The sequence below is a fragment of the Pagrus pagrus genome (genome assembly GCF_965226575.1).
Source record: "Pagrus pagrus genome assembly, chromosome: 21".
NCBI lineage: Eukaryota > Metazoa > Chordata > Actinopteri > Spariformes > Sparidae > Pagrus > Pagrus pagrus.
In genome coordinates, this window is record NC_140208.1 from 26,814,911 (window position 1) to 26,836,500 (window position 21,590).

Consider the following 21,590-nt stretch of genomic DNA (forward strand, 5'->3'; position numbering starts at 1 on the left):
CTATTGACACATCCAGAGCTGTGTATACACAGTTCTGTGACATTTTAAAAGGAGATGCGAGAACAGATCCCTCACAGAGATGTCATTATTCAACATGGCTGTTCTAACGAACGGAGTAAAAAAGTTTGGTGGACAGAGCAACATTCCTCATTATGGAAGGCTTTATCCTCAGCAGAGAAGGAATGGACATCTTGCCCCCCTGGGCCAGTTAAGGCGCAGGCTAAAGCTCTAAATAAGTGCATTCAGAAGCAGTTTGACCGTTCAGTCCAAGCTGCTAAAAGACGGTACTGGAGATTACAGCAGGAAAACATCAAAGAACTAGTGAATAACACCCCAAGGGCCTTCTGGCAGCAGGTTAACCTCTCACTTTATTATTATTACTACATACTGCATTTGAGTAGAACATGCCAACAAGCAGAACGTGGAAACTGCTGTTAACATAAAGTATTTAGATAGTAAAACTGGCATTTTTAATGTATCCAAGCCTCCTGTATCATAGCTACGTGTGAAGTTTTTAATACATCAAACTGATTGGAAATCGGTCGAAGATTAAGCGAATAATTGTTTTCTTGATATTGCTTAGTGCCTCTTACCCATACCTGTACATGCACTGACTGCTCTGCTGGGCCCGTTCAAAAATGGCGGCTCTTTAGGGCTGCCCCCACCAGTTTGTCATATAGTATTGACAGTCTTGTACCAAGGCTAGTGGTGCCTGAACCCAGCACAGAATGTGTTAGCTATGCTAATTTATAATTCTGTCATTATTGTATTTCCAGGTGGTGTCGGCGACGCAACTGCAAGCGCAAGAAGTCTATTCGACACAAGTCGATTTTCACAAGATCGAAGGTGTCTCTGTTTAATTGGGAGAAATTTGTGTACAGGTTTGACTAATAATACATTTATTTTGTTTGGTGTTTGGATGTGTGTAGCCCACTAAGCTTGTGTTGTCACAATACAGAGATTTCTAACTTTTGCAATATTTGTCTATATTTCGAATGTTGTTGACAATACTACACTAAGTAAATCAGTGGCAGGTTACCTTTAAGTAAGCCTAAATTAATTTATGGCTTTTACTGTACATTAGTTATTGGGTTTTGACTGAAATTATTTCATACTGTTTCAAGGTTTTGTCAAGGAAGGTTTTCTCAAGTTTTATTCTGTTTTAAATAAAATGTGTAAAATTCTTTATATGTGATTGCTTCAACTACATTTCAACTAATAGTGGTTAAGTAATGCTTATGTGTTACCTAAGGGATACATTTGTTACACTTTACAATAAGGGTCCAAAAAGCCTTCAGTAAAGGTTAACTATGGTTAAGTAATGCTTATGATGCAGTTAAGCATTTATAATATGTTACCTAAGGGATACATGTGTTACACTTTACAATAAGGGTCCAAAAAGCCTTCAGTAATGGTTAACTATGGTTAAGAAATGCTTATGAGGCAGTTAAACATTTATAATCTGTTACCTAAGGGATACATGTGTTACACTTTACAGTAAGGGTCCAAAATGCATTCACTATTGGTTAACTATGGTTAAGTAATGCTTATGAGGCAGTTAAGCATTTATATACACTATTATTACAGTGTTCATATTGTAAATATTATGTATATACGAGTCAATTCTATTTCTCATCTTCTTATTTTATTGTTTTGTTTTTTTTACTTTTTATTATTGTTTATTGTAATTACTGTCTTTTGGCTGCTGTGACAAATACATTTCCCCATTTGCGGGACAAATAAAGGAATTCTGATTCTGATTCTGATTAATGTGTTACCTAAGGGATACATGTGTTACACTTTACAATAAAGGTCCAAAAAGCAATCACTATTGGTTAACTATGGTTTAGTAATGCTTATGAGACAGTTAAGCATTTATAATGTGTTACCTAAGGGATACATGTGTTACACTTTACTATAAGGGTCCAGAAAGCATTCACTAATGGTTAACTATGGTTAAGTAATGCTTATGAGGCACTCATATATTTATTAAGGTTTATGTCAGGTTACTAATGTTAAGTAATACCTTACTTAAGGTTAGGTAAGGGCTACCTGATGACATTCACAGCACATCATTAGTAAATGATTACTTAAGACTCTAAATAAGTATTTATTAACGCCCATCCAGGTAACATGTACACCATTAGTAAATGATTACTAGAGACATTAACATTTTACTAATATATTAACTAATGTATTAATTAATACTGAGTAATGCATACATTAGGATAACTAATTACATTATTTAACTTTTATTAATGTTTAATAATGTATTAATTAACAGCAGCAGCAGTAGACATTAATTAACCGCTCATTAATGCATTTATTAATACGTTTATTCATGTTAAGCAATACATTGTACTGGTTATTAAACTGTTATTAAACTGTTAATTAATGCTTAATAATACATTAACTAACGTTAAGTAATGGACCCTTATTGTAAAGTGTTACCGATGTATCGAAAAATGGTAACACACTGAATATTTTATATAGGCTTTTTAATTATTGTTTTTCAAATGGTGTGGTACCAGAGTTCTGGAAATATGGTATTATTAACCCTATCCCCAAAGCTGGGGGAAAAGATAACAGAATACCTCTTAATTACCGGGGAATCACTTTGATATCTTCTGTATATAAACTGTTTTGTTCTGTGCTGTATAATCGTATTGCTGGCTGGGCAGAGGCTAACAATACTATAGCAGACGAGCAAAATGGGTTTAGAAAGAAATGGAGCTGCCTTGACCATATTGCTACTTTAACTACAATCACAGACACAAGGAAAAAGTTGAAGAAAGCTATTTTTTGTTCTTTTATTGATTTCTCTAAAGCTTTTGATCATATAGACTGAAACATGCTCTGGAATAAGCTGTCTGCACTAGGCCTACATGGCAATATTTTGAATTGTCTTATTGCTTTGTATGAAAATGTCAAATGTTGTGTTGGGGTTAATGGATGTCTCACAGATTGGTTCCCAGTTGAGATTGGAGTTAAACAAGCGTGCATTTATTTCCTATTCTGTTTGCCATGTATATAAACGATCTGTCTTTAGCAATTAAGGCCTCAGGTAAAGGTGTCTCTATTGGTGATGAAAAAATATCCATACGGTTATATGCAGATGACATTGTTTTGATTTCTGAAACTGAGGAGGGGCTTCAGGAGATGCTCAATCTTGTCCATAGCTGGTGTCAGGACTGGAAATTGAACGTTAATCCTGATAAAACCAAAGTGGTGCACTTTAGAAATCCATCAATGCCCCTGTCTGAGTTTAGTTTCTCCTGTGGCTCGTTCTCCTTGGAAACAGCTAAAGAGTATAAATACCTGGGTTTGATGTTAACAAAATTTCTAGATTATAATGAAACTGTCAAGAATTTAGCAATGCATGCAAATAGAGCTCTCGGTGCAATCATAGCGAAATGTAAATGCATGGGTGGTTTTCCTTTTAAATGTTATACTTAATTGTTTGAATCCCTGGTCCTGCCTATTTTGACCTATGCTGCTGCTGTCTGGGGTTACAAAAGTTATTCTCCTGTTAATGCTGTGTTTAAACGGGCATGTAGATTTTATCTAGGTGTGGATAAATACACCCCAAATGCTGCTATACAGGGTGATATGGGTTGGAAAACTCCATGGCAACATCAGTGGTCTTGCATCTTTAAAAACTGGCTCTGTGGTATGCCTGACAGCTTATTATGTAAACGTGTTTTTCAGTGGCCGGCTCATTTGACAAATGTCAAAAATGCAAACGGTAAAAGCATTTTTTAGTTCTATGAATTTATCTCATCTCGCTCGTACAGATATGGTTTACTCAAGTAACGACCTTAAATGTTTTGATATGGCAGTGTCAAAGGCAGACGAGGAACCATGGCTACAGTTAATAAACAAACCAGAAGGGAATAAACTACGCACTTACTGCCTATTTAAGGGTGCATTTGAGACGGAGCCGTATGTAAAAAATATATTATCAAGACGGCTTAGAAGTGCCCTTGCAAATTACTCATTTGTAATGAATACTGTATTTTGCCTTTTTGCTGTATATTTTGCCTCTGTATTTTGAATGTGTGTTGTGGAGTGACACCGAAATAAAGTTTCTCTATCTATATATCTAGCTGGAGGTAATTACCGGTGTATCCGTAGTGCAAACCGCTGTGAGGGAGACTCACGCAGGAGTGTGCTTCCAGGCAAATATAGTATAGTGACTATTTAGGCTATAAAAATGTACTAAATGACGTCGTTTCGAGTAAACTCTGGATGTCACCACTTCAGGACACTTGGATTGCAGCGGACAAGCAGTATGGAGGAATATTACAAAGTTTTTGTGTATTTTTATGGACCTTTTCATCTCGGGCACAATTGACACCCGTTGTATGGATTATTGCTGCCGGATGGTACCCCCACGGGTCTCCAGCAGCACTGGGAATAAGGAATAAGAAACTACACCGGACTTCTCATCAGCATGAGGGTGAGTCGATAATGATTTAATTTCGTTCTAGAGTGAACTATTCGTTTAAAGTACGAGTCTGGAAATGGGTACGTACAAAATGGGAAAAGCCATAAGTGGGGCGTTACTGAGCTGTCTTGCCGCGCCCGAGGGCAGTTATGGTATTGAATTAACGTACTCATGGGTTAGAAGCTATGTTGCAAATTTGTTGAGTCTGCGATCATCCTAAAGTCCCAAAAACAGTGTTGGAAAAATGAAAATCGCTGCCGCCATTCAAGATGGCCGACAAAAATTCCAACAAAAATAATTCCTAGCTAAATCCTTGAGACCCACGAGTCCTGTAAATTTCATGACGATCCGAGAATGTTTTTGCACGCACAAAACGATGTTAGGTGGTGCTATGGAGCCCCGTGGCAACACCTACCCCCAATCATGTCAAATTATCAAATTTTTCACCAGATGTGATGTATATTCCGAGTTTGGCGAGTTTTGGGGTATGTTCAGGTTGCCTACAGATGCAATAGGGCCTTCGCACTGTCAGTGCTCGGGCCCTGCTTAAAGAAATTATAGAAGATATCAGGGTGGCAAACAACAGGATTGATAATGCCGAAAGGCGGATAGTGGAAGCAGAGGAGCATCTACAGTACATCAGCCTGGCTACAGAAACAGATTGAAGCCAGGCTGGTGGATCCAGAGGGACGCACGAGGAGGGAGAATGTAAGGATTCACGGGTCAAAGGAGGGAGCGGAGGACAATGCTTGGTCGATGAGTGACTTTATTGAGACCCTCCTGAGAGAAAAGCTGGAGTTGCCTCAGTCCCTTCACCTCCAGATTGAGAAGGCTCACCGGGCTCTGGTGTCAAGTCCCTCCCCAGGTTCCCCACCGAGATCAATCGTGGTAAAGTTTATGAGTTTCAAAAATAAAGAAGAGATTAAGACAGCATAGCAGAAAAAAGGCTTCATGTACTAGGGGAAGAAAGTGTTTCTAGACCCCGATTACGCTCCGGAGGTACTGAGAAAACGGAAGGAATACACAGAGACAAAACAAATTTTGAAAGAGAAGAAAATATGCTTCTAGAAGCCATTTCCAGCGAGACTGTGGGTGTTTGAGGAGGGGGAAACGAGTGTCTACAATACGGCAGAAGAGGCGACTAAGGACATGGTGAAGAGGGGTCTTCAAGTGGCTGTTATCAAACCTACGGAGAGCTGACTGTAGAGGATCAAACTCCTAACCTGGCAGGCCAGCCGTACAAGGGAGGGACAAACACCCAAGGAGACAGAACCAGGATTTAAACAAAGACTGCAAACTTTCAGGAGAAATAAGGACAAGGATTAAAGAACATGGGGCTTAAAGATGAGGACTGATTAGCTTTTGTTTATTTGGACTGTGGTCTTCACAGGATTAAGGTGACAAAAACGGCTCCCCTCACTTGTATTTTGTTTTGGAGTATGTCACTCAGGGGTCAATTTGACATGGTGATTTCCTCAAAGTGTTTTATAAAGGTCGGGGCTACTCCATTTTTTGAGCTGTCAAACACATATGGACAAAGCTAACAGCAGTACAGAGGGCCCACTTCCCCCAGGAGGGAGAGGTCATCCCTCGGAGCTGTTTAGTCATCAGGGCTTAGTAAGGGTCGTAATGCAGACCCCACGCAGGGAAGTTTTCATGTTCATCACTAGTTCATTAGAAGAGGTTTTTGAGTTGTGTTTTGTTTTGTTCAGGGCAGTTTGCTGTTTCTGTAGCATAAGGGGTATCCAGGGAGTGGATGGGGGGGAAAGAAGTGGGTGAAAAAATAGTGAATATGGCGACTCAGAAAAAATCATTAAAGATAGCCTCATATAACATGAATGGGATACTTAACCCAATGAAAACGCCGAAGATATTAGGTAAGCAGAGAAAAGAGGGGTTGGGTGTGGCTTTGTTGCAGGAGACCAACCTGACAGAGAAGGAACATGAAAAGCTTAAAAGAAACGGGTTTGATCAAATATTTTCTTCATCATATAGAACAGGCCATCGGAGAGGAGTGGCCATAATAATATCAGGGAAAATTTTATTTGAGAAACTTTCAGAAACATCAGATGTAGAGGGAAGATTATTGATTAAAGGGAGATTAGAGGGAGAGAAATGTTTGATTTGATGACATCAGAGGGGGAAGGTATTCTGAGGTATGTGGAGGAGATCTAAACCTCAGACTGAACCCACAACTCGACTGTTCTATCTATCATGTAGAAATCCACAGTTAGTAAAAAGTTCATAGGATTAATGGCAGAGTTGGGAATTATGGACGTGTGGAGGGATCTAAATCCCACAGGCAAAGACTACACATATTTCTCATCACCACATTCAGTATATAGGATAGATTACTTTTTGATGTATAATAAGGACAGATATAGGGTGGAAAAATGCGATATCTGAACAAGGGACCTATCAGACCATAGCCCAGTATATATAACTCTGGGTCTGTCAAGGGAAACAAAAGCATCACTTTGGAGGCTGAATACAAATGTATTAAAGGGACATATGAAGGAGGAATCAGAATCAGAATCAGAAAAAACTTTATTGTCTCCCGCAAATAGCAGTAGAAATTCGTCTTTGACATGTTCCCAGATGTGCACAAGTTAAAACACACAACATAAAAAACAGCAGCACAGTAAAATAAAATAAATACAGTGCAATACATACAATACAGGATGGGGACATTAAAAAGGATATTATAGTGCATTGTTGATGATGTTGATGGCGGATGGGATGAATGATTTTTTCACTAAGTTTGTCCTAGCTAGTGGGACCCTGTAGCGACGGCCTGAAGGAAGGAGTTGAAGTGAGTTGTGGAGTGGATGTGAGGGGTCATGTATGATGGAGGTGGCTTTGCGTCTGACTGCCTGTGTGTGGAGGTGTGAGAGGGAGGACTGTGTGGTGCCTGTTATTTTACTTGCGTGTTTGATGATGCGCGACAGTTTGGATTTGTCTCTGACGGAAAGAAAGGTGTACCAGGATGAGATGTTGTAAGTGAGGACTGGCTCGATGAGTGATCTGTAAACAACTGTTAAAATGTCTTTGCTCACATTAAAACTTCTCAGTTTCCTCAGCAAGAAGAGACGTTGTTGTGCCTTTTTGTAGGTGTGTTCAGTGTGGACAGAGAAGGACAGTGTTCTGTCCACCTCAATGCCCAGAAACCTGAACGCCTCCACCTGCTCCACCTCCTGCCCTTTGATCTTTAGTGGCTGCAGTAGTGGGTGGGCGGAGTCACCAGGTGTCACTCTCCTGCAGCAGCACAGCTCCTTGGTCTTAGAGATGTTCAGTTCTAAGAAGCTCTCCTCAATGAGAGTGGTGAGTGAGTCCACCTGTTGCTGATATGCTGTTAGGCTGTTAGAGTCCGTCAGGTGAGCCACCAAGGCCATGTCATCTGCGTATTTGAAAAGTGTCATATTGTCCATGTTGCAGGTTATCTTGTTTGTGTAGATGGAAAAAAGAATGGGTGATAAGACACAACCTTGTGGGACCCCTGTGTTTATGATAGTGTTGGTGGATATTTTGCCATTGACCATTACATGCTGTGATCTGTCCTGTAGAAAGTCTCTGATCCATTTAACCAGTACCGGGTTGACATGTAGTTCAGTGAGGCAGTCTGATAAGGTGTTCTTGTTGACTGTGTTAAAAGCCGAGGAGAAGTCCATAAATAAAATCCCGGAACATGAGTGAGTGTGGTCCATGGTTTTGGTAACAGTGTCCAAGAGTGTCAGGCAGGCGTCTTCCACCCCTCGCTTTGTTTTATAGGCAAACTGGAGTGGGTCCAGTTTGTCTGCGACTGAGGAGGTCAGCAGGTCACATACCACCCGTTCCATGCACTTGCACGGAACAGATGTCAAAGCCACTGGTCTGTAGTCTTTGGGGGCCATAGCTTTTGTGGTCTTGGGAATTGGAATGATGGTGGATTCTTTCCATGCATGAGGAACAAAACCTGAGTCCAAAAGCAGCTGGAAGAGCTGGGTCATGACATCCCCAAGTTGAGTGGCACATTCCTTGAGAACTCGACCATGTAGTTTGTCTGGGCCTGATGATTTATGTGGGTTCACTCTGGACAGAAAGTGGACCAGTTTATTTTTCCCTATTGTAACTGTAACTGATGTGTATGAGGGGCTGGGAGTGCTTGGAGTGCTAGGGGTCTTATCTCTCAGTGGGTGTTGTGAATTATCAAACCTGCTGTAGAATGTGTTAAGCTGCTCTGCAAAAGAAGTGGGATCAGTGCATTTGATATGGGCAGGCTTCTGCTCTCTGCCCATCATGGTATTGAGCCCTTGCCAGACCTCCCTGACATTCCCTGTTGTAAATTTCCTCTCCACTTTGTTTTTAAGTGGATTTTTGCCAGCCTTGATTTCTGTCTGAACTCTTTCTCTAGCTCAAAAACTTTCTGTCTGTCACCACTCAAAAATGCCAGTTTCTTTTTATTTAGGCATATTTTCAGGTATTTTGTAACCCAGGGTTTGTTGTTGGGTTACAGTCTAACCTGCTTAGATGGAATGACAGAATCAGTGCAAAAAGTCAGATAGGAGGAGATTGAGTCAGTTACCAGGTTCAGATCAGTGTTTTTGAAAAACATATCCCAGTCAGTCAGTTCCAAGCAGCCCCTGAGTGTTTCAGTTGAGTCATTGTCCCATGTTTTAATGATTTTGGTCTGGATTTTGAATTTATGAAAGAAATCCAGATATATGTAAGGGAGAATGATAATGGTGAGGTGTCTCCATCCGTGCTGTGGGATGCGTGTAAAGCTGTAATTAGAGGGAAATGAATTGCCAAGTCAGCATATTTAAAAAAGCAGAAACAGGAAAAACTCAATAAATTACAATTGGATCTGAAAAGACTAGAAAAAGAACATAAAAATAATCTGGATGAGAAGATATGCCAAGAAATTAAAAGGATTAAAACAGAGATAAATGACATTCTAGCACAGGAGATTCAAAAAAAGCTGAAGCAGGAAGTAAATCTGCTAAACTGTTGGCCTATAGGTTGAAAAAGCAAGTGGCAAATAATAATATTTACAAAATTAGGGATTCCTCTACTAATTCAATAAAATATAAGACAGAAGAGATCAATAAATGTTTTGAAGCATATTATAAAAAAATATATTCTCAGTCAAAGATCAACAATAAGGACCAGATACTTTTATTATTAGAGTCTTTAAATTTATCAAGGGTAACAGAGGACCAAAACTTGACTTTGACAAAAGAAATCACGGCAGAAGAAATAAAATCAGTAATTTCAAGGCTGAAGAACAACAAGGCTCCGGGCACAGATGGATACACCGTTTTACAAACTACTCAGGGAACCATTGATCCCTCTGTTAAAAAATACATTTAACTGGGTGCTAAAGGAAGGAGAAATTCCAAATTCATGGAGGGAAGCCTATATTTCTGTTATTCCAAAAGAAGGAAAGGATAAGTTGGATTGCTCTAATTACAGACCGGTTTGCGTTCTTAACCAAGACTATAGACTTCACTGCTATCCTGGCCAGACGTCTAGAAACAATTCTGCCAGACATAATTCATTTAGACCAAACTGGTTTTATAAAACAGAGACAGACACAGGACAATATTAGGCGCACACTACATGTAATGTAAAACATAATTAGAAAAAGATTAGAAGCAGCAGTATTGAGATTGGCTGAAGAAAAGGCATTTGACTCTGTCAGGTGGGACTTCCTATATAAGGTGCTGGAGCAGTTTGGCTTTCATGAAACAATTATCAAAACCAAACAATCAATTTATAGTAAACCCACAGCTAGGATCAAAATCAATGGCCATCTCTCAAATTCTCTTACATTAGAACGTGGGTGCCATCAACACTGCTCAATTAGCCCTCTCATTTTTGCTATTTATTTGAAGTGAGTCAATGGATAAAACAAAATGAAAATATAAAAGGTATACACATGGAGGGAGGTGAACAGAAAATAGCATTATTTGCGGATGATGTATTAATATTTTTATCGCAACCCAACCTTCTCTTCCAGTACTCATGGCAACACACAAACACAAGATTTTGGTTTACTATCTGGCTATAAATTACATTTAAGAAAAACACAGGTTCTCACCTTTAACTATACGCCAGACAAACCATCAGAGAAAGTTTCAAATTCAACGGGGATTCAAAATCTATGAAATATTTGGGAGTAACTCTGCCTCAAGACCTATATCAATTGAAATCTATAAATTATGATCTTTTAATCTCTCAAATAAAATCTGATATTAGAAAATGGAATTTAATCCCATTTACAAGTTTAGCTTCAACAATAGAAGTGATCAAAATGAATGTTCTTCCAAGGTTGTTGTATTTATTCCAAACTCTTCCAGCAGAAGTGACAGACAAAGATTTCATAAAATGGAATAAATTCATCTCAAGACACATTTGGCAAGGGAAAAGACTACGGATTAGATTCAGAACTTTACAGTTACCCAGGGTTAAAGGTGGGTTAGCCCTACCCTGTTTTAAGGGCTATTATCATGCTGCACAGATAAAAACTCTGTTGAACCTGTGCAATCCATGTGGCAAGATGGAAGGACATTGAATGTTGCACGTCGGCCACTATTCCATTACAGACCATAATAAATGATACTAAATTAAGAAAACATCTTAAAGAGGAGCTGAATCCATGGCTGGGTTTATCCATTAATATATGGTGTGCAATAATACCTTGTTAATACCTTTTATTTTATTTTTCTACACATTTATATTTTCTGTCTCTTATTTAAATCCTTTTTAGTATTTTAAGTCTAGTTTATGTCCCCTGTACGTATTGGATGTCTGTCTACCTGCTGGTGTATTTATTGTATGTCTGTTCTACCTGCTGCTGTAACAAGTAAATTTCCCCGATGTGGGATAAATAAAAGTCTAAAGTCTAAAGTCTGAGATTATATCAAGGAATGGCCTGACAGAGCAGAGTAAGTTATTGAGATGGATTGCACATGATTCAGATTTCATACCTAATACAGCAGATACACACTTTGCTTTCACACAATTAATGAGGGCTTCGGTGTGAGAGGACGCTGGCGCGCTTGGCTGCCGCTTCTCGCTCTGAAAAACTTTTTTCGTTCTTTTTTTTCGTTTTTTACTACCAATTACCTGGATTTCTCAAACTAACATCCACGGTGGTGCTAGGCTACTGCTCCAGAGCCCCTCTCAGTGTTCTGTGCAGTGTACCAGCTTGGACACTTACCGGCCGGTGTCGAAGGACTTTCTGCCACAGGATCCATCGCCGTAACCTGGTCGAAGTTTAGTAAACCCGGACGGATCTCCACCTGTACCGGTGCGGCTGCTTCGGCTCACTGCCGTGGCCGGGACCGCTACCTTCCTGTCGTACCAGCCCAGCTCCCATCCAGTTGACGTCTTCCATCGCCGCTCAGTCGAGGGTAGAGATCCGGGCAGGTTTCCACCTGTCTCGGTGCGGTTAGCCCTTTACTGGCTGGGACAGCTACCCTTCGACTCGTCTCGAGCAGGCTAGCTAACCAGTGGTGGCTCCCTGAGCTAGCTGCCCGGCTACGTTGGCTTTCTCCAACCTCCAGTCCTGATGGGCCCAAGCGGGCTGGTTTTTCCATCCACCACGCTGTGGTTACTGATCCTGTTCCACTGTCTGCCTCTTCACCGGTCATCATCCACCTCCAGCGTTTGCCTCTCAACAGCTTAGGCCATGACATTTCGCTACTCATCCATGCAACTCCGCTAGCTCACTCCCCAAATTCTCCGTCCATCGAACTCATCACCACGCTAAAAAATTCTGGACTTCTCCTCCGTCCCCGTTACATTCATCGAGGCTCCCGCCGCAAGTTTATGTACAGTTCCACCGCAAAAAACTTGATCCCAGCGCTGTGGTCCGACCACAGCTCACCCACCGGCTCCCGCACTTCCTCTCCGCGTCATCACAACAACACACGTCATCAGAACGCGTCCAGAGTGGACACTTTCAACCATAGATATATATATAAAGGCTAGATGTCACTGGCTGTGTCCAAATTCAGGGGCTGCAGCCTTCAATGGCCTAGCCTTCGCGGTCCACGAGGGCCGGGTCCTTCGGAGAGGTCTTTGAAGGCCTCGTCCACCGTTGTTAAATGGGACGGTCTAGCCTTCGGAGCATAGACATATATACATAGACGCCGCATCGACTGTGGAGCGACGTGCCTACAGGGCGGCCATCTTGGAACAGGACCAGCAGAGGCAGCGGCACATGAACATCTACGAGGGAAACAGGTACTCCTCAATCTCAAAATAGAATTATTCTCTGAATTTTTGACCGATTTTCAAACGGTTTGGTTCGTTAAAAACGTCATACAAGTAGCTATGATACAGGGTGGTTGGATATTTTAAAAATGCTGGTTTTACTACCCAAAATACAAATTTTAACGTACTTAATGTTATCAGCAGACGAGCTGCTGTCAAAAGATGCCGGACTATTGTGCCGCCTATGGATGCTGTAATGAGCAAAACATACAAACCAGATCTCGTGGGATCACTTTTCACAGGTAAGATGTTAAGTAAGGTATAACATAGTGTGAGTACTGCAGGTTGTTATATAGTGAAATAAACCCTGACAGGACGGAACCTTTCAGCTTCAAATGCAGGTTCTATCAGAGACGTTCTAGAAGGACTTTGGTTCTATCCATGTTATAACCATTTCTCTATACATCATCCCGCGTATTACACAGCTGCTTACTGGTGAAATAACTAATCTGAGACAAATTTTTGGTCTAAATGCGGTGTTATGAATCTATAAACTATCTCTTTTAAAAAAAAACAAAAAACTACCGGAAACCGTTAAAGAAGCGGCGTCCCTAGCAACTCCCCTTTACACAGAAAAAACAGACTGCAGTGATCGGTCTAATATAGCTAATACAGTATATTGATCATCATTAGCTCTATGTGCAAGGCAATTTTATTTGTATAGCCCGTCTTTACAAACAGTTTGTCTCAAAGGGCTCAAATGTAATAGCCTTCAAGCAATAAAGACCTGAACACACCTGAACGTTTTTTGGGTTATTTTTGTTCTATTTATGTCTGTCTGTCTGTCTGTCTGTCTATCTGGTCTGATGTTTGACAAACAAACCCCGTGAAAATAGCTTGACAAATGAGCGATTTATGATCATTTTTATTGTGTAGACACATAATTTCTCCATAGACGTAATGCACTGTAGGAGCGAGTGGTCCTGTTCCAAGATGGCCGCCCTGTAGGCACGTCGCTCTAGTGGGCGGCAGCAGTCAATGCGGCGTCTATGTATATATGTCTATGCTTTGGAGTATTTCCTGGTTGCCTCACCAGATGTTCCCGCCCCTTACCCTTATGTCACGATTGTGAATGAAGAGATGCATTAAAGTCTGTTTTGGTTCAAATCTATCAAACGTGTACATTTATTTGTGTGTGTATAAAAATTAACAACAAAATGTGTCAAATCTAAATTGAATCATCAGCATTACAAAATAAACATTAACCCATTAGTGAATAACAACTATATTTACCATAGCATTACCAGCGTCACATATTTTAACTGAAAGTTGAAATTTGGAGGTTTTGAAGTTTAACACATCTGGCGTTGGATGTTCAAATGACTAAAAACAGAGTATAAACCCATTACTTAAATTTAAATGTCATGTCTGCGCCACTTGATGTCGCCATTTTCTCTTGCTTCCTCTTCTGTTTCGGGACTGAGCAGCGGTGCGCAAAGGATCTTGGGATATAGCAGGCCGCGAAGGATAGTAGCGGTGCGTCCTCCGAAAAGAGGGAAGGCTAGGCTGCATTTGTGGGCTGCGTTTGGAGGAGCCTCTGAATTTGGACAGCCTTCGCGCAGTGTTGTGACGTAATTGGCCTTCAAATGCGCACTTCGTGGGCTGCAGCCCCTGAATTTGGACACAGCCAATGTCTCGTCCGCGTTGCTGGCCAACGGAGTCGAACGTCCGCACAGGTCGGCCATCTTGGTACAGGTAGCTCGCTCACCCATAACATTGCGTTGGTAATGAAACATGTACTTTTAAAATAACCATAACTTGCTCAATTTTCAACCGATTTTCAAACGGTTTGGTTTGTTATAAACGTCAAAGATGTAGTTATGACACTGCATACTTATGTATAATTATGGTATGTTCTAAAAAATAGAATAATGTTCTAAAATAGGTAGACTACAATATTTCCCTTTACAAATAGGCTATACATCAAGAAATGCTGCATGTTGAAATCCCCACCCTGTACAGAGATATATTTATGACACTGCATACTTATGAATAATTGAGGCCTTGAGACGAATAACCATACAAGTCCATATTTCCAATTTTGAATGAAAATATTTTATCACAAGAAGAGGTTGAAAGTGGATTAGTTTTGAAGAGCATTTGAGGATTTTCACATTTGCTTCCATATTACAATTATTTTTGAAAAAGCTTAATATTTGAAAAACTTGAAAAGTTAAAAGCTGAACAGTACAAGGCTGAAAGAGCTTAAAAAGCTGAACATTTTGATAGTTGAACGGCTTCTGTAGCTGAACGTATGCTGAAGCAGTAGTAAAATGAAATTCGAAAAATTCCCCATAAGGATGAATGAGAAAACACCTCCCAAACACCTGCAGGTCTAGACAAAAGTGCAATGGTTATGGCCAAAATATGTATACAGTCAGTGACAGGAGACATTGCTGAACGTGTGATGTGTTTTTTATTTCTGTAGAGTGAAAAATGAGGGAGCCAGAGCGAGAGACAAAACCGGTACCGTCTGCTCCACTCCAGAAATTTAGCCTCAAAGTTAACACTGCGGCTTATGGGGGAGTTACTGGAGTGCTTGTCGCTCGAGGGCTTCTACAGCCAAAAGTTTAAGTCCTACATCTGAAATAAGACCATCATCTGAAAGCCAACAAGATTTCCTACATTTCTATGTATGTATTGTCTATGTGAAGTAAAAGATGTGGGACCTAAATCAAGCTGAAGAGAATTTTTTCTCAAGTTTTTGCAGCTGCTCTCCACTCTAGCGATGATGTCACGCACCCTAGCTCACGCAATACACACCCATTATAAAACCAGAAGACGAGCTAAAGATCCTTCAAACTAAAACTGTGATGGTTTCCTCAAAGAGAAAAGATGCGATTTCAACATGTTCAAGCATCCAGAATTATAACCACGTTAATGACGTTTGTAAGAAACCAAACTGTTTGTAAATCCGTCAAGGTTTCAGCGAGATAAGAGTATTAGCGTTTGTGCAGATCACTGACTTTACCTCAGGTTACACAGATACAGCCAGAAGGCTAACCTGTACCAAGATGGCCGACCTGTGAGGACGTTCTAGACTCCGCCGTAAGACATCTAGCCTTTATATATATATCTATGCTTTCAACCTCCGTCCAATTCCTACTTCCACCCCATCAATTTCAAAACAAAAGCACTTAAAAATCGCCCTCTTCAACACAAGATCCGTCAACAATAAAAGTCTCATTCTCAACCTATTCATCACTGACAAACAACTTGACCTTCTGTGCCTTACTGAAACATGGCAAAAACCCCTGGATTATTTTTCACTCAACCAAACCACCCTGCTGGATATTCCTACCTGGACAACCCACGCTCTGTGGGCAGAGGAGGGGGCATCGCTGCCATTTACCAACAAGACCTCCAACCTCGCCCACTCTTCATCCCTGCTGCTTCATCATTTGAACACCTGGCTTTTAAATTACCCGGCATTAAACCTCTCATCATTGCAATCATCTACCGCCCCCCCAAACAAAACCCATCATTCCTACCAGAACTCTCTGAATTCATCACCGCACTCTCTTCAATCTCACCATCTGTCTTAATCCTCGGCGATTTCAATCTCCACATTGACTCCCCCGACTGTAAAAATGCCATGGACTTTCTGGACCTTCTCAACTGCCTCAGCTTCACCCAACAACCGTGGACACATCCTAGACCTGGTTTGCTCCACCGGCCTCCACATCCACAATATCTCCAGCACCGACCTCTCCATATCTGACCACCTGGCCATCACACTCGACGTTGATACCCCCGCCCCCCAAACCAAACAGGCCCGCACAATCACTTTTCGCAACCTTAAATCCATCTGCCCAGTCTCTCTCTCCACCTGCATTTCAAACACTCACAGCCTCACCTTTCCTGTAAACCCAACCCCCATGGACCTCATCAACATCTACAACAGCACACTGTCTTCATCCCTCAACAAACTGGCCCCCCTGAAAACCAAAACTGTCACCTTCACTCACTCGGCTCCCTGGTTCACCCCAGAACTTCACAAACTCAAAAAACAACTGCGACAACTAGAACGACTACACAAGAAAACCGGTCTCAGACTACACGCCCTCGCCTACAAAGAGCACATACACCTCTACAAATCAGCACTAAACAAAGCCCGCTCTGACTACTACTCCGGCATCATTCACTCTGGATCCTCCAACCCACGCACCCTGTTTTCCACCATGAATAAACTCCTCAAGCCCCACGATAACATTTCATCCTCATTCACCCCGGAGAAATGCAACAACCTCATTTCATTTTTTAACTCGAAGATAGAAAACATCCACAACCAGCTTGCAACCTCCTCTGCCTCCACCCCGGTCCCCGAACCCACACCTCCTTCATCCTCTGACCACCAGCTCTCCAACTTCTCACCCATAACCACAACTGACCTCTCCAAAATACTCTCCACCATGAAATCATCCACCTCTCCCCTGGACCCCATGCCCACTGAACTCGTGAAAGCCTGTTTCACCTCCCGCGCCCCACTCATCACAGACACCATCAACTCCTCCCTTACCTCTGGCACTGTCCCCCCACCTCTTAAGCTAGCTGCCATCACCCCTCTCCTTAAAAAACCTGGCCTTGACTCTGACGACCCCAACAATTTCAGACCCATCTCCAACCTCACATTCATCTCAAAACTACTGGAAAGAGCCGTCGCAACTCTACTCAAGACTTACCTCCTCTCCAATAACCTATATGAAACATTCCAATCCGGCTTCCGAACCCACCACAGCACTGAAACAGCTCTAATCAAAGTCACAAACGACCTCCTACTCCTCTGATGCCTTTGACACCGTCAACCACTCCATCCTCCTCAGCCGCCTGAAATCCATAGGCATCACCGACTCCGCCCTCTCCTGGTTCAACTCATACCTGTCTGAAAGATCTCACTACATTGCCATAAACAATCACAAATCCCACACCACCCCTGTCTCACACGGAGTCCCCCAAGGCTCAGTGCTTGGCCCCATCCTCTTCATCCTCTACATGCTCCCACTTGGTCATATCATCTGCCGCCATGGACTTCACTTTCACTGCTACGCCGACGACACTCAACTCTACATCACCACCAAAACCATCGCTCAAGCCATTCTCTCCACCCTCACCAACTGCCTTACCGACATAAAAACCTGGATGAACCACAACTTCCTCAAACTCAACAGCAATAAAACTGAAATCATAATCTTTGGCCCAAAATCCACCCTCCCCACCTCCCAGAACTTCTCACTCTGCATCGATGGCCACTCTGTCACTCCCTCCCCCCTGGTCAGAAACCTTGGCATCTACATGGACCCCACACTCTCCTTCAAGTCACACATAAACCATGTCACCAAGACATCCTTCTTCCACCTCCGGAACATAGCACGCCTCCGACCCACCCTCTCCTTCCCGGCTGCCGAAACACTAATTCATCACCTCCAGACTCGACTACTGCAATAGCATCCTGTATGGTCTCCCCTCCTCTATTCTTCAAAAGCTGCAATATGTTCAAAACTCCGGTGCCCGACTGCTCACCCGCTCCCACTCCAGAGAACACATCACACCTATCCTCCATCAACTTCACTGGCTTCCCGTAAAACAACGCATAACTTTCAAGATCCTCCTCATCACCTACAAAGCCCTAAACAATCTTGCCCCTTCATACCTGACAGATCTCCTCCATCGCCACATTCCCCCTCGCTCTTCAGATACTAAACACCCTCACCCCCATCACCAGGACCAAATACCGCACCATAGGAGACAGAGCATTCACCATTGCTGCCCCTACCCTCTGGAACTCCCTCCCCCTGGCCATCCGTAACTCTGATTCACTGCCATCTTTCAAAAGTCATCTCAAAACCCATCTCTTCAACATCACTTACAAGACCTGACAAAATCATCTTCCACCATCTCTCTTCTTATTTTTCCTGTCTACTCTTTTTATTTATTTATTTATTTTTGTATTGATGTTTATCTACCTTTGTTTGAGTCCCTGTATGTGTATGTATGTACTGTCTGTTTTGTATTTTTCTTGTAAAGCGTCTTTGGGTACCCAGAAAAGCGCTATATAAAACCTATGTATTATTATTATTATTATCATTATTATAATAAGAGGTTTAGTAGATGGGAAGGTAGACCAACAATATTTTGGGAGCTTTTTTAGAAGAAGGTTATTAAAAGCTTTCAGGATTTAAAAAAACAATACGGCTTAAACAATCAGGATTTCTACAGATATTTACAAATGAGGCATTATTTAGCGCAAATAATAAGATTCATTTAGATGAGCTAGAAACGGGAATTATTAAATTGTTTATTTTAGCACATGAATCAGATATGCAGACATCTCATACGTGCAGGGATTGAGGACAGGATTTTTTTTAAAGTGATAATACATTGTCCGTGAATAGTGCTATCTTGTGCTAAGCCCCTCTTTCATCCATTAGACCATGAATTTGTGGATTCTGCCTGATGGCTTCTGCCAGATGCTCAATGTTGAGTGCACATGAAACTGGGGACAGTGCATCTCCCTGTCTTGTCCATCGTTTGAGCTTAAAGAATTTTGACTTTATTAACTCTGACTCTGGACTTGGGGTCCTGATAAAATAATAATATAATAATCCATTTAACAAACTCATCCCCAAAACCCATGCTCATCAATACCTGCTGCAAATCCACCCAATCCACCCTATCAAATGCTTTCTCAGCATCTAAGCTAAGAAGCATTAGCTTTGTATGTCTGCTAGCTGTGGCTAATGACTGTAAATTTAGCGCCCTCCTTATATTAATGGTACCTTGGCGGCCATTAATGAATCCAGTTTGATCTGGTTTAACTATTTTTTTAAATATATTTTTGTATTCTCATATGGCTGAAGCAGTGATGGGGCAGCATCCATCAGCGTTGAGTAGGTCCTCTCTCCCTTCTCCAGACGTTGTGCAGGATATGGGCATTTTGCATGGATTCCCTTCATCTTCAGCTGTTTAGTTACATTACGGACCTGAGCCCTCTTCCTTTATAGTTCAGGAGAGTAGTCAGGGTCAAAGTAGATGGGCTTGTTTTGAAAGATTGTCTGATTCTGGCTCCAAGCCAAGTGAAGCACCATTTCCTTAACTGTCAAATCAAGAAAATTTCACAATTATGGACCTCAGCGGGAATGTGGAGTTGGTTGGTTTTGGCATGGGTGCCCTGTGTGACCGTTCAATCTACCACTCCACCTCCAGTGGTTTCTGCAGGGCCCTGCCTTCACTGACCTCTGGTACATGATATACCTTCAGGTTATTCTGCCAAAGCCTGTTCTGGAGGTCCTTGCATCTTGTTGTGAGGTCCATCTCTCGGTGTAACAAGTATCGAACTGCTGGCTCATGTCTCAATCTCCTTATCTTCTGCTGCACTGATTTTCTTCTCCGCCTCGTTCGATCTTTCTTCACGTTTCATGATTTGGCGTTTTTCAGCTCTAGTCCATCTAGGGTGGCTTTGGTCTGTTTGTGCCCCTCTTTGTTTTGACTTCTTATTTTCTTAAGCTGACCTAGGATCTCGGACAGCTCCATGCAGTCTGTGCAGCTGGTGTTAGCTGTAGCGTGGCTAGCTGCACTCGTCGATCTTCTCTCCGAGACCACTCTTGTGTTGTTGTTTCTGCTCGAGCCCTTGCTGTGTTTACTGGAGGAGCTCATTTTATGACTACTTTGTACTAAAATACCACGTGTAAATCAAGTTGCCCCCTTAAACTAGTAACTTGAAGATGGGAGGTTCACTTCTAGGCCTCTGTCATGATCTCACAGGAAGTTCCAGGATAATTTATTAGCCTTAACTGTGACCAGCAAATAAACATAGACAAAATTAATCTGTCTGACCATATAGGTATGAATATAAAACAATGATTTTGCTGTGATCTGACTGCAATAAACAACATCGTAATGCCACCATGTAAAAAGCTTGAATTCATGCTTTGTCAAAGCTGAACAACTTTTTAAACCCCTGTTCCCTGAATAGAGTTCAGATAGATCAGGGCTATGCTGTGCTGAGACATATTTCCATGACTAACCAGGTTGTCCAACTTCCTCGGTCACTTTCCTCCATGCAAGCTCCCTTTTTCTCCTGTCTCGGTACAAGGCGATGTGTCGAATAGATCTGGGTGTCTGTAAATGGCCACAATTAGTGATTATTATCCTCTCCTCCATTGCTGCTCATGAATGTCCCGACATCAGCATCGTTAACCTCATGACGTCAGTGTGAAAGTCAATGCCAATAGACCGCGCCACGTGAAATCTTTGCTTGAGTCAAATGTTTTCAACTGAATGACACGAATTTCACGTGAAAAGTGTTCCGCCCCAAATAAACATGAATTTGCATCAATTAGCGTCTCGTCATTGACTTTGTATGTTATCTAGACACGTGAATAATTTGCCTCATGTTTGGTCTGAATACCTCATAAGAGCGCAGAGTACTAGCCAACACTGACCCGATACTGAAAGGTGGAGTCAAAACACTGCAGACCGCTGATTCATTAGGCCGAACGATCAGTGCGCTAAGTACCTCAACAGAAGGGTAACGAAAAAATAGGACAGTATGGAAGTCTTTTGGTACCATCCACAATCTTTGACAATGGAAATGCAAAACATTCCAATGTGTAACAAACTGAACTGAACCAGACTGCTTGGTGTAAACGAAGCTTGCGTACAACTAGTAAGAACGCTTATTCATATTCTTACATCATATCAGTTATTACAATATCCGAATCATTATCATTAGATGTGAAAGGATTTTTACGCAATCCTCTGCTCCTCTGCTCAAATCCACCATAACAAAGATAAAAACCCTTAGGGAAGTAAATATGACATGGATACAACAGGAAAATGATCAAATGCAAAATGAAGGCAAATTTCAGTCTCAAAATACCAGTTT

At 41.7% G+C, this 21,590-nt stretch overlaps 1 protein-coding gene across 7 annotated transcripts in view; it reads right to left on the reverse strand.

Moving 5' to 3' along the window:
- Positions 1 to 21,590, reverse strand: part of csnk1db (casein kinase 1, delta b) — a 195,697-nt gene that overhangs the window by 57,029 nt on the left and 117,078 nt on the right. Inside the window, exon 7 of one of the 7 annotated variants that reach the window (XM_084342581.1) lies at positions 18,132 to 20,824. The exons of the other annotated variants lie outside the window; for them this stretch is intronic. Coding sequence (XP_084198707.1) covers positions 20,726 to 20,824 — 99 coding nt within the window. The 3' untranslated portion in view covers positions 18,132 to 20,725. Of the gene's footprint in view, positions 1 to 18,131; positions 20,825 to 21,590 lie in introns of those variants that run through there. 7 annotated transcript variants of the gene reach the window in all.